The following is a 14435-nucleotide window of genomic DNA, read 5'->3' as shown; positions in this document are numbered from 1 at the left end:
GGAAAAAAAAAACACAATACAAAAATTTTTTTAAACACTCAAATATTATTAGTAGATCCTGAATGATAGTAATAACCACTGCTACTACTGCCTATTGAGTACTGTCTTGAGCTTGCTAGACACAAGCAAGCTCATCTCAGAGATTATATGTATCATCTCATTTAATCCCACAAAAGCTCTGTGAAGTCAGTACCCATATTTCCCTTAAGAGATAAGAAAAGCTAGCCTTAGACAGGCTATTCTGTCCAAGAACCCATAGATGCTAAATGTGAAATCAAGTCTGAAGTCCAGGGTATCTGATGTTATAGCCAGAATGTTTAACCATGATGTTAACCAAGTCATTGCAGATATTTAAATCTGAGATTTAAGAATGATTACATAAAAAGAAAACTCAGAATATCCGCTTAGTCTCTTCTCTATCATATCAGAGGCTGAGAATTTGATTAAAAATACGACAACTAACCATAAATTAATTTTTTGCCTAAAATTGGATAAATGGTCATCATTTAATATGACTGTCATCAATGAATTTTTTTCATTTAGCAGATCACTTGCATGCATCAACACATATACACAAAAATGTTCCCCAAATAATGGAAAGCTTGGCACTAATATATAACTATCAAAAAAACGTAATATTTAATTTGGAAAGTACCATGGATAAATTATTCTTCCAAGTAAAAAAAATGTTAAGCATTATATTATGATGAACATCATTATATCAAAAACATTTACCCTGTATGAATTTAAACTTATGAACCACATATCTAGGAGAGTCTTATAGGTCTCAATTACAAAACCAAGGATTAAAGAAAAACTATTTCATCTATTGAAAACACTTACCATTTTGCCATCCTAAACAACTTCATTTTGTAGCTCCCTAAATTGGGTCTTTTGAATTCAGTTTGGTTTCAATTTAGAAAACATTTAGAACGAGTTTAGAAAACACTAAGCATTTAAACTCTTCTCAAAAATACTGGCTGCTCCAAGGAGACTCAGGGAATCCAAAATAGTTGTGAATTTACTAATTAAATTAGCCTAAACTTTGAAGAGACCCAGAAGTTCCACAGATTTTTTTTTTATGTTGAGGATGCCAGTTAATTAAATATATTAAAAACAGATTACATACAATCCCTTATGGCTTGGTAGTGGAGTAGTGGAAGAATACCATAAAGAAAGTGTATATGTTTCAACATGTTCCTATATGTTTCTAAATGTTTCAACAGTGAATTGTCTCATGATACAATCTCATTTTAACAAAGAGATAATAGGATAGAGAAAAAGAAGGAACACTGATCTTATTCCCACAGAATTTTGGTAAAATAGCAGATATTTCCAACTGATAGCAGTCATCTTGGATCACAAACTTGGACACTAGGATGAATCATCTAGATAAATTTTGTCTACTCTTTTTGAGTGATGAACAAATATACTATAATTCTAGAAAACATCAGTTGAGAAAACATCAGGACTAGAATCCCCTATTGATTCTTTAGCCAATGTACATTTATTTATGTCTGTGTGCATATTTACACATTTAGGCATACACACACACATGTCTTTCTTTACAGCATTAGAAAACTGCATAAATGAATATAATTAACACCAAACAATTCCATTCAAACTTTTTATTGTTAAAAATTGTCACTCACTTGAACCTTCAGTAAAATATGGCGTTTGCATCAACTGACTCAGGCAATCTTTTAAGTTCACTTTCCCCTCTTCTGAAAATGGAACATAAAGGGATGAATAACATTTCGTCAAAAGATACCAAGCAATGGTGTTAGAAGATATCCATGCCTACTTAATCTTTAAGACTAAAATGTTTTCTAACTCTGATTCTGCTATACAAATCTCAGAATAGCTATGAAAAGGAATATGATTATGATGACTTTTGTGGTCATTTTTGTTGTAGTGTCAATGAGCATTTTTTTGATTTTACACACACCTTAACCAATTGGGACAACTGTTTTGGTATGTTTCCTCTCCCATTTTGTATTATCTTCATTTTTCAGTATCACAAGTACTATAAGTGTCTATATTTTCATGGAAGACAATTTATCCACCAGAAAATAAGTCTTATAAACCAAATTCAACCATAATATCTAAAGAAGACTATGCTTATGAGCAAACATATATTAGTAAAGGAAGTGTGCAATCTTTGGCTTTCTATCAGGCATATGCTTGGGACTTAAGAAGAAAAAGAACATCCCAAGGCTCTGCATGTAAACTAAACATTCCATTGGCAGGATTCTAAAAACTCCAGCATAGCCCTTTGAGAATTCTAAGGAAACCCAACTGGTTGTGTACATCAGCACACTAAGGATTAGGTCTTTGTTTCATGGGCTTGAGACAGCTTCACAGCTTCTGACAAATAGTATAGAGAGAAGAAGATTATATTTTCCTAGGATACTCAATATGAAGATAATCCAGAACAAATTGTCATTCAGCCCTAAAAGGGAAAATTTAGTGTTGCTGAACTCATTACATTTGATTCCTAATCACTTAAGCTCTTTGGATTATGAGTGAAAATAAACACAAGCTTTTTGTGTTTAATAAAAGACTCAGAAGTGTTACAGCTCTTTTAGAATATGTCTAGCAGGCTTTCTGGTTTTTGCCAGAAAGTCCTTTAAAAAAATTTTTTTTAAATAAAGAAATGACTCAGAAGAGAAAATACATACTATCAACAGAAACGGATCCAAGCACCTCCTGTAATTCTTCCTCTGGAAAATAAATCCCCAGGCCTTTCAGTATAGAATTTACATCATCAGCATCAAGTTTTTCATTGGTGACTTTGTCTAAGGCCTGTGCAAGTTTGTTAACCTCTATCGAGAGAAAATAGAAAATATTTTCAGTTTAGCTACAGTCATGTTGTAAATAATAAACTTAAACTACAGCTCAAAAAATTAGTATAGATACCTGACATCGTTAATTAAAAGATGATATAGCACAGTGCAATTCACCTTAAATACTCAGGAGAGGAATCATTCAAAACTTCATCATCCAAAAAAAAATCCTTGATAACATTTTTGGTATGTGCCCTTACAGCATTTTTATATTTTAGTGGTATTTAATTAAAACTCTTAATGGCAAGTTTTGTTTTACTTAGCAAGGTATCCTGACCATTTTCCCTTTCAACATACTATTCTACCAGCACCATTTTAAATGACTGCATAGTATTCCACTGCATGAATATATCCTTTCTAAATCAAAATTTAATTGTTATCATAAGTGGAATCCTGATGATAAATTTTCTTAAACAGGCATCTCTTCACTAATGGTTTTTTCTTAACATAAATTTCCAAAGTTAAATGGGGTGCACAGTTTCTAGGCCTTTGAGATGCATTGCCAAATAATGAAATAAAGTAGTCATTTTACCACATCCTTTCTAACTTCAACTTTTTCTTTCTTCCTATTTTTCTGAAAGAGCTTCTAAATGATAATGCCAATCCTCTCCTCCAATACGTCCCCCTCAAAAAACACACTCCTTTTGGAATTGAATTACATGTATAAATTAATTTTGAGAAGTGACTTTAGAAAAATATGTGAAATCCATCAATAAAATATTTCTCCATTTATTCATATCATCTTTTTCAGCTATCAGCTCTATGACAATGACTTTCAAATGTTTCTATCACTGAGCTCATCCAAATTTTAGTTCACATTTCTAATTGTTCCCTCTACCTACCTAAATGTTAACTCTTCCTTCAAAGCCTTCCTCCATTTTTTCCTAAAACTCTCACCTTCACCTGAACTCCTAAAATAATAAATGTGTAACCACTCATTTGATCTTTTGGTATATTAGTTATATTTTTATGTGAATGGCTTATTTTTCCAGCTGGACTTTAATATCCTCATGGTCTACTTCCATACCATGCATATTTGCATTAAATATATGTATACTAATTATAATTATATTAACGTGATTATGGTATAAGACCAATTTTTCAACTAAACTAGTAAGCTAAAATATAGTAAAATAATAATAATAATAATAATCCCTGAACTTGGGGTCTGACATTTTTTGTGGGATCCTGGGTAAGGTACAGTCTCTTTGTTTTTTTTTTGTTGTTGTTTTTTAAGACAGTCTTGCTCTGTCACCCAGGCTGGAGTACAGTGGCGCAATCTCTGCTCACTGCAATCTCCGCCTCCCAGGTTCAAGCGATTCTTCTGCCTCAGCCTCCCAAGTAGCAGGGACTACAGGCGCATGCCACCACACCTGGATAATATTTTGTATTTTTAGTAGAGAAGGGGTTTCACCATGTTAGCCAGGATGGTCTCAATCTCCTGACCTCGTGATCCACCTGCCTCAGCCTCCCTAAGCTTCACTTTTCTCATTCTTGATTATAAGAAACCTACTTAACACTGTAGTTAAAAGAATAAACTGTGTGAAACAAATTATATGAAAGTGTTTGGTAAAACACCAAACACTATACAAATGTATTATTATTTGCCAACAAAATAATATATTATTTGAAACCAAACAAAATAAAACACATCTTTAGGAGATTATAATGTAATACTATAGACATTTTTGCCCTGAAATGCTTTTTAGACTAAAATAAGAGTTGGAGAAGAGTTTTGGTAATTCTATAAATCATTAGGCTATTAACTTATTGTTAAGTGAATTAGAGATTTTCAAAAGTATACTCAAAAGTTAGGGAGATATTTCACAGAGGGCAGCCATCACATGATGCCATGAAACGTTTCTTGGTGCCACAGTCAAGAAGACAACAGCAACTGGGATGAATCACTGATCCCAGTAAGTTAACGTACATATTTCCATATGAAAAATTCATGGGGCAGCTGCCAAGATGGCTGAATAGAAACAGCTCTGCTCTGTGGCTCCCACCAAGAAAGATGAAAATGGAGAATGAATTCTGCATCTTCAATGGAAGTACCAAGGTTCTGTCATTGGTACTGAATAGGTGGTCGGTGCAACCCATGGGGAGTGAGGAAAAGTAGGTGGAGGGAGGGCCCACGTGGGAGCTTCACAGGGCAAAAGGAGTTCCCTTCCCCAGCCAAGGAAGTGAGGGATTGTGCTATCCCTCCCTGAAAACCATGCTTTTCCCACAGATCCTTGCAACCGCAAATCAGGAGATCCCCTCATGAACTCATGCCACAAGGGACTTCAGTCCCAAGCACAGAGCTGTGCAGACTCACAGTGGCTGCTCAGGCAGCAGGCACTGAGACACAAGAGTTTTTGCATACTCCAGCTCTGGGAACTCTGGTGAGGCAGGAGATCTGTCCACTTCCATGGGAAGGGGGCTGAAGCTGGAGAGCCAAATGGCCTCACTTAGTGGGCTCCACTCCCATGGAACCCCACAAGCTAAACCCCACTGGCTTGGAATCCCCACCAGCCAGTACAGCAGGCTGGAGACCACCTAAGAACATCAAGTTCTGGGGTGGGAGAGGAGCGACCACCATCACTGCAGTGCCAGTTGGCCATTTTTCCCTGCCACTGGTGCCAGCGAGACTGGGCAGTTTGGATGGGAGCAATTCCCCACCACGTAGCACAGGAGCTGGATCAATTCGTGGCCAGACTGCTTCTTTATGTGGGACCCCAATCCACTCCTCCTCACCAGGCGGGGCCTCCCTATAGGAATTTCAGCATCCCCAGCCAGGGGATGAGAGGAGCCCCCAGGAGGAGGGGAAGCTGCAGTATTATGCATCAATGGTCTTAGTATTTTCTGCCTACTGGCTCTAGAGAGTCAGGGCAGCCTGAACAAGGGAGATTCCCCCCAGTGCAGCACACCTACTCCACCAAGGGGTAGCCAGACTGCTTATTTAAGCAGGTGCCTGATCCTGTTCCCCCTGGCTGGGTGAGACCTCCCAACAGGAGTCTCCAGACACCTCATACAGGAGAGTTTCAGCTGGAATTGGTTAGGTGCCCCTCTGGGACAGAGCTCCCAAAGGAAGAAGCAGGCTGCCATCATTGCTGTTCTGCAGCCTCCACTGGTGATACCTCCAGGGGCAGGAGGGACCCAGGCAAACAGGGTCTGGAGTGGACTCCCAGCAAACCACAGCAGCCCTATGGAAGAGGGGCCTGACTGCTAAAAGAAAAACAAACAGAAAGTAACAACAACAACAACAACATCAATGAAAAAGACCCCACAAAAACCCCAACCAAAGGTCAGCATCCTCAAAGACCAAAGGTAGATAAACCCATGAAGATGAGAAAGAATCAATGCAAAAAGGCTGAAAACTCAAATAGCCAGAGTGCTTCTTCTCCTCCAAATGACCACAACACATCTCAAATGAGGGCACAGAACTGGGCTGAGGCTGAGATGGATGAATTGACAGAAGTGGGCTTCAGAAGATGGGTAATAACAAACTTTGCTGAGATAAAGGAGTATTTTCTAACTCAATGCAAAGAAGCTAAGAACCATGATAAAACACTACAGGAGCCGTTAACCAGAATAACCAGTTGAGAGAGAAACATAAATGACCTGATCAAGCTGAAAAACACAACGTGAGAACTTCACAATGCAAACACAAATATAGACCAGGTGGAAGAAAGATAGCAGAGCTTGAAGACTATCTTGCTGAAATAGGGCCGGCAGACAAGATTAGAGAAAAAAGAAAGGAGTGAACAAAACCTCCGAGAACTATGGGATTATGTTGAAAGACTGAAGCTATGACTGATTGAAGTACCTGAAAGAGACAGGGAGAACAGAACCAACTTGGAAAACACACTTCAGGATATCATCCAGGAGAATATCCCCAACCTAGCAAGGCAGGCCAATATTCAAGTTTATGAAATCCAGAGAACCCCAGTAAGATACTCCATGAGAAGATCAACCCCAACACACATAATCATCAGATTCTCCGAGGTTAAAATGAAGGAAAAAATGTTAAGGGCAGTCAGAGGGAAAGGCTAGGTCATCTATAAAGGGAAGCCCATCAAACGAACAGAAGACCTTTCACTGGAAACCCTATAAGCCAGAAGAGATTGGGGGACAATATTCAACATTCTTAAAGAAAGGAATTTCCAGCATAGAATTTCACATCTGACTAAACTAAGCTTCATAAGCGAAGGAAAAATAAAATCTCTTTCAGACAAGCAAATGCAGAGGAAGGCCTGCCTTGCAAAAGCTCCTGAAGCACACACTAAATATGGAAAGGAGAAAACTGTTACCAGCCACTACAAAAACACACTGAAGTACACAGACGAGCGACACTACAAAGCAATTACATAAAAAAGTCTGTAAAATAACGAGCTAGTATAATGATGACAGAATCAAATTAACCTTAACAATATTAACCTGAAATGTAAATGGACTAAATGACCCAATTAAAAGACACAGAATGGGAAGCTGGATAAAGAGTCAAGATCCATCAGTGTGCTGTATTCAAGAGACCCATCTCACATGCAAAGACACAAATAGACTCAGAATAAAAGGGTAGAGGAAAAATTACCAAGCAAAAGGAAAAAAGAAAAAAGCAAGGGTTGCAATCTAAGTTTCTGACAAAACAGACTTTAAGCCAACAAAGATAAAAAAAGACAAAGAAGGGTAGTACATAATGGTAAAGGGTTCAATTCAACAAGAAGAGCTAACTATCCTAAATATATATGTACCAAATAAAGGAACACCCACATTCATAAAAGAAGATCTTTTTTCTTTTTCTTTCTTTTTTATTTTATTTTATTTTATTATTATTATACTTTAAATTTTAGGGTACATGTGCACAATGTGCAGGTTAGTTACATATGTATACATGTGCCACGCTGGTGTGCTGCACCCATTAACTCGTCATTTAGCATTAGGTATACCTCCTAATGCTATCCCTTCCCCAACCTCCCACCCCACAACAGTCCTCAGAGTGTGATGTTCCCCTTCCTGTGTCCATGTGTTCTCATTGTTCAATTCCCCCCTATGAGTGAGAATATGCGGTATTTGCTTTTTTGTTCTTGCGATAGTTTACTGAGAATGATGAGTTCCAATTTCATCCATGTCCCTACAAAGGACATGAACTCATCATTTTTTATGGCTGCATAGTATTCCATGGTGTATATGTGCCACGTTTTCTTAATCCAGTCTATCACTGTTGGACATTTGGGTTGGTTCCAAGTCTTTGCTATTGTGAATAGTGCCGCAATAAACATACGTGTGCATGTGTCTTTATAGAAGCATGATTTATAGTCTTTTGGGTATATACCCAGTAATGGGATGGCTGGGTCAAATGGTATTTCTAGTTCTAACTCCCCGAGGAATTGCCACACCGACTTCCACAATGGTTGAACTAGCTTACAGTCCCACCAACAGTGTAAAAGTGTTCCTATTTCTCCACATCCTCTCCAGCACCTGTTGTTTCCTGACTTTTTAATGATTGCCATTTTAACTGGTGTGAGATGGTATCTCATTGTGGTTTTGATTTTCATTTCTCTGATGGCCAGTGATGGTGAGCATTTTTTCATGTGTCTTTTGGCTGCATAAATGTCTTCTTTTGAGAAGTGTCTGCTCATGTCCTTCGCCCACTTTTTGATGGGGTTGTTTGTTTTTTTCTTGTAAATTTGTTGGAGTTCATTGTAGATTCTGGATATTAGCCCTTTGTCAGATGACTAGGTTGTGAAAATTTTCTCCCATTTTGTAGGTTGCCTGTTCACTCTGATGGTAGTTTCTTTTGCTGTGCAGAAGCTCTTTAGTTTAATTAGCTCCCATTTGTCAATTTTGGCTTTTGTTGCCATTGCTTTTGGTGTTTTAGGCATGAAGTACTTGCCCATGCCTATGTCCTGAATGGTAATGCCTAGGTTTTCTTCTAGGGTTTTTATGGTTTTAGGTCTAACATTTAAGTCTTTAATCCATCTTGAATTGATTTTTGTATAAGGTGTAAGGAAGGGATCCAGTTTCAGCTTTCTACGTATGGCTAGCCAGTTTTCCCAGCACCATTCATTAAATAGGGAATCCTTTCCCCATTGCTTCTTTTTCTCAGGTTTGTCAAAGATCAGATAGTTGTAGATATGTGGCGTTATTTCTGAGGGCTCTGTTCTGTTCCATTGATCTATATCTCTGTTTTGGTACCAGTACCATGCTGTTTTGGTTACTGTAGCCTTGTAATATAGTTTGAAGTCAGGTAGTGTGATGCCTCCAGCTTTGTTCTTTTGGCTTAGGATTGACTTGGTGATGCGGGCTCTTTTTTGGTTCCATATGAACTTTAAAGTAGTTTTTTCTAATTCTGTGAAGAAAGTCATTGGTAGCTTGATGAGGATGGCGTTGAATCTGTAAATTACCTTGGGCAGTATGGCCATTTTCACGATATTGATTCTTCCTACCTATGAGCATGGAATGTTCTTCCATTTCTTTGTGTCCTCTTTTATTTCCTTGAGCAGTGGTTTGTAGTTCTCCTTGAAGGGGTCCTTCACATCCCTTGTAAGTTGTATTCCTAGGTATTTTATTCTCTTTGAAGCAATTGGGAATGAGAGTTCACTCATGATTTGGCTCTCTGTTTCTCTGTTATTGGTGTATAAGAATGCTTGTGATTTTTGCACTTTGATTTTGTATCCTGAGACTTGGCCAAAGTTGCTTATCAGCTTAAGGAGATATGGGGCTGAGATGATGGGATTTTCTAAATATACAATCATGTCATCTGCAAAGAGGGACAGTTTGAGTTCGTCATTTCCTAATTGAACACCTTTTATTTCTTTCTCTTGCCTGATTGCCCTGGCCAGAACTTCCAACACTACGTTGAATAGGAGTGGTGAGACAGGGCATCCCTGTCTTGTGCCAGTTTTCAAAGGGAATGCTTCTAGTTTTTTCCCATTCAGTATGATATTGGCTGTGGGTTTGTCATAGATAGCTCTTATTATTTTGAGATACGTCCCATCAATACCTAATTTATTGAGAGTTTTTAGCACGAAGGGTTGTTGAATTTTGTCAAAGGCCTTTTCTGCATCTATTGAGATAATCATGTGGTTTTTGTCTTCGGTTCTGTTTATATGCTGGATTATATTTATTCATTTGCATATATTGAACCAGCCTTGCATCCCAGGGATGAAGCCCACTTGATCATGGTGGATACGCTTTTTGATGTGCTGCTGGATTCTGTTTGCCAGTATTTTATTGAGGATTTTTGCATCAATGTTCATCAAGGATATTGGTCTAAAATTCTCTTTTTTGGTTGTGTCTCTGCCCGGCTTTGGTATCAGGATGATGCTGGCCTCATAAAATGAGTTAGGGAGGATTCCCTCTTTTTCTATTGATTGGAATAGTTTCAGAAGGAATGATACCAGTTCCTCCTTGTACCTCTGGTAGAATTCGGCTGTGAATCCATCTGGTACTGGACTCTTTTAGGTTGGTAAGCTATTGATTAGTGCCACAATTTCAGAGCCTGTTATTGGTCTATTCAGAGATTCAACTTCATCCTGGTTTAGTCTTGGGAGGGTGTATGTGTCAAGCAATTTATCCATTTCTTCTAGATTTTCTAGTTTATTTGCGGAGAGGTGTTTGTTGTATTCTCTGATGGTAGTTTGTATTTCTGTGGGATCGGTGGTGACATCCCCTCTATCATTTTTTATTGCGTCTATTTGATTCTTCTCTCTTTTCTTCTTTATTAGTCTTGCTAGCAGTCTATCAATTTTGTTGATCCTTTCAAAAAACCAGCTCCTGGATTCCTTAATTTTTTGAAGAGTTTTTTTGTATCTCTATTTCCTTCAGTTCTGCTCTGATTTTAGTTATTTCTTGCCTTCTGCTAGCTTTTGAATGTGTTTGCTCTCGCTTTTCTAGTTCTTTTAATTGTGATGTTAGGGTGTCAATTTTGGATCTTTCCTGCTTTCTCTTTTTTTTTTCTTTTATTATTATTATTATTATTATTATTATTATACTTTAGGTTTTATGGTACATGTGCCCAATGTGCAGGTAAGTTACATATGTATACATGTGCCATGCTGGTGCGCTGCACCCACCAACTCGTCATCTAGCATTAGGTATATCTCCCAATGCTATCCCTCCCCCCTCCCCCCAACCCACAACAGTCCCCGAAGTGTGATGTTCCCCTTCCTGTGTCCATGTGTTCTCATTGTTCAATTCCCACCTATGAGTGAGAATATGCAGTGTTTGGTTTTTTGTTCTTGCGATAGTTTACTGAGAATGATGATTTCCAATTTCATCCATGTCCCTACAAAGGACATGAACTCATCATTTTTTATGGCTGCATAGTATTCCATGGTGTATATGTGCCACATTTTCTTAATCCAGTCTATCATTGTTGGACATTTGGGTTGGTTCCAAGTCTTTGCTATTGTGAATAATGCGGCAATAAACATACTCGTGCATGTGTCTTTATAGCAGCATGATTTATAGTCCTTTGGGTATATACCCAGTAATGGGATGGCTGGGTCGAATGGAATTTCTAGTTCTAGATCCCTGAGGAATCGCCACACTGACTTCCACAAGGGTTGAACTAGTTTACAGTCACACCAACAGTGTAAAAGTGTTCCTATTTCTCCACATCCTCTCCAGCACCTGTTGTTTCCTGACTTTTTAATGATTGCCATTCTAACTGGTGTGAGATGGTATCTCATTGTGGTTTTGATTTGCATTTCTCTGATGGCCAGTGATGGTGAGCATTTTTTCATGTGTTTTTTGGCTGCATAAATGTCTTCTTTTGAGAAGTGTCTGCTCATGTCCTTCGCCCACTTTTTGATGGGGTTGTTTGTTTTTTTCTTGTAAATTTGCTGCAGTTCATTGTAGATTCTGGATATTAGCCCTTTGTCAGATGAGTAGGTTGCGAAAATTTTCTCCCATTTTGTAGGTTGCCTGTTCACTCTGATGGTAGTTTCTTTTGCTGTGCAGAAGCTCTTGAGTTTAATTAGATCCCATTTGTCAATTTTGGCTTTTGTGGCCATTGCTTTTGGTGTTTTAGACATGAAGTCCTTGCCCATGCCTATGTTCTGAATGGTATTGCCTAGGTTTTCTTCTAGGGTTTTTATGGTTTTAGGTCTAACATTTAAGTCTTTAATCCATCTTGAATTGATTTTTGTATAAGGTGTAAGGAAGGGATCCAGTTTCAGCTTTCTACATACGGCTAGCCAGTTTTCCCAGCACCATTTACTAAATAGGGAATCCTTTCCCCATTTCTTGTTTTTCTCAGGTTTGTCAAAGATCAGATGGTTGTAGATATGTGGCATTATTTCTGACGGCTCTGTTCTGTTCCATTGATCTATATCTCTGTTTTGGTACCAGTACCATGCTGTTTTGGTTACTGTAGCCTTGTAGTATAGCTTGAAGTCAGGTAGCGTGATGCCTCCAGCTTTGTTCTTTTGGCTTAGGATTGACTTGCGATGCGGGCTCTTTTTTGGTTCCATATGAACTTTAAAGTAGTTTTTTCCAATTCTGTGAAGAAAGTTATTGGTAGCTTGATGGGGATGGCATTGAATCTGTAAATTACCTTGGGAAGGATGGCCATTTTCATGATATTGATTCTTCCTACCCATGAGCATGGAATGTTCTTCCATTTGTTTGTATCCTCTTTTATTTCCTTGAGCAGTGGTTTGTAGTTCTCCTTGAAGAGGTCTTTCACATCCCTTGTAAGTTGGATTCCTAGGTATTTTATTCGCTTTGAAGCAATTCTGAATGGGAGTTCACTCATGATTTGGCTCTCTGTTTGTCTGTTATTGACGTATAAGAATGCTTGTGATTTTTGCACATTGATTTTGTATCCTGAGACTTTGCTGAAGTTGCTTATCAGCTTAAGGAGATTTTGGGCTGAGACAATGGGGTTTTCCAGATATACTATCATGTCATCTGCAAACAGGGACAATTTGACTTCCTCTTTTCCTAATTGAATACCCTTGATTTCCTTCTCCTGCCTAATTGCCCTGGCCAGAACTTCCAACACTATGTTGAATAGAAGTGGCGAGAGAGGGCATCCCTGTCTTGTGCCAGTTTTCAAAGGGAATGCTTCCAGTTTTTGCCCATTCAGTATGATATTGGCTGTGGGTTTGTCATAAATAGCTCTTATTATTTTGAGATATGTCCCATCAATACCTAATTTATTGAGAGTTTTTAGCACGAAGGTTGCTGAATTTTGTCAAAGGCCTTTTCTGCATCTATTGAGATAATCATGTGGTTTTTGTCTTTGGTTCTGTTTATATGCTGGATTACATTTATTGATTTGCGTATACTGAACCAGCCTTGCATCCCAGGGATGAAGCCCACTTGATCATGGTGGATAAGCTTTTTGATGTGCTGCTGGATTCAGTTTGCCAGTATTTTATTGAGGATTTTTGCATCAATGTTCATCAAGGATATTGGTCTAAAATTCTCTTTTTTTGTTGTGTCTCTGCCAGGCTTTGGTATCAGGATGATGCTGGCCTCATAAAATGAGTTAGGGAGGATTCCCTCCTTTTCTATTGATTGGAATAGTTTCAGAAGGAATGGTACCAGCTCCTCCTTGTACCTCTGGTAGAATTCGGCTGTGAACCCATCTGGTCCTGGACTTTTTTTGGTTGGTAAGCTATTGATTATTGCCACAATTTCAGCTCCTGTTATTGGTCTATTCAGAGATTCAACTTCTTCTTGGTTTAGTCTTGGGAGGGTGTATGTGTTGAGGAATTTATCCATTTCTTCTAGATTTTCTAGTTTATTTGCATAGAGGTGTTTGTAATAGTCTCTGATGGTAGTTTGTATTTCTGTGGGATCGGTGGTGATATCCCCTTTATCATTTTTTATTGCATCTATTTGATTCTTCTCTCTTTTTTTCTTTATTAATCTTGCTAGCGGTCTATCAATTTTGTTGATCCTTTCAAAAAACCAGCTCCTGGATTCATTTATTTTTTGAAGGGTTTTTTGTGTCTCTATTTCCTTCAGTTCTGCTCTGATTTTAGTTATTTCTTGCCTTCTGCTAGCTTTTGAATGTGTTTGCTCTTGCTTTTCTAGTTCTTTTAATTGTGATGTTAGGGTGTCAATTTTGAATCTTTCCTGCTTTCTCTTGTGGGCATTTAGTGCTATAAATTTCCCTCTACACACTGCTTTGAATGCATCCCAGAGATTCTGGTATGTAGTGTCTTGGTTCTCGTTGGTTTCAAAGAACATCTTTATTTCTGCCTTCATTTCGTTATGTACCCAGTAGTCATTCAGGAGCAGGTTGTTCAGTTTCCACGTAGTTGAGCGGTTTTGAGTGAGATTCTTAATCCTGAGTTCTAGCTTGATTGCACTGTGATCTGAGAGACAGTTTGTTACAATTTCTGTTCTTTTACATTTATTGAGGAGAGCTTTACTTCCAAGTATATGGTCAATTTTGGAATAGGTGTGGTGTGGTGCTGAAAAAAATGTATATTCTGTTGATTTGGGGTGGAGAGTTCTGTAGATGTCTATTAGGTCCACTTGGTGCAGAGCTGAGTTCAATTCCTGGGTATCCTTGTTGACTTTCTGTCTCTTTGATCTGTCTAATGTTGACAGTGGGGTGTTAAAGTCTCCCATTATTAATGTGTGGGA

General features: G+C 38.2%; 1 protein-coding gene and 1 non-coding gene across 2 annotated transcripts in view; one reads left to right on the top strand and one right to left on the bottom strand.

The window, feature by feature from the left end:
- LOC100445724 (EF-hand calcium-binding domain-containing protein 3) overlaps positions 1–14435 on the bottom strand; it is a 544420-nt gene that overhangs the window by 357995 nt on the left and 171990 nt on the right. Inside the window, exons 36-37 of the mRNA XM_063718854.1 lie at positions 2682–2825; positions 1653–1724 (exon numbers count right to left, since the gene is read on the bottom strand). Of these exons, the coding sequence (XP_063574924.1) occupies positions 1653–1724; positions 2682–2825 (216 nt within the window). The remainder of the gene's footprint in view (positions 1–1652; positions 1725–2681; positions 2826–14435) is intronic.
- On the top strand, positions 2569–2630 carry LOC112129767 (U7 small nuclear RNA). The gene has a single exon (XR_002912120.1). It is a non-coding gene; the product is annotated as a U7 small nuclear RNA (small nuclear RNA).

Source organism: Pongo abelii, chromosome 19 (genome assembly GCF_028885655.2).
Source record: "Pongo abelii isolate AG06213 chromosome 19, NHGRI_mPonAbe1-v2.0_pri, whole genome shotgun sequence".
NCBI classification, from domain to species: domain Eukaryota; kingdom Metazoa; phylum Chordata; class Mammalia; order Primates; family Hominidae; genus Pongo; species Pongo abelii.
This window is presented reverse-complemented; position numbering and strand designations above follow the sequence as displayed.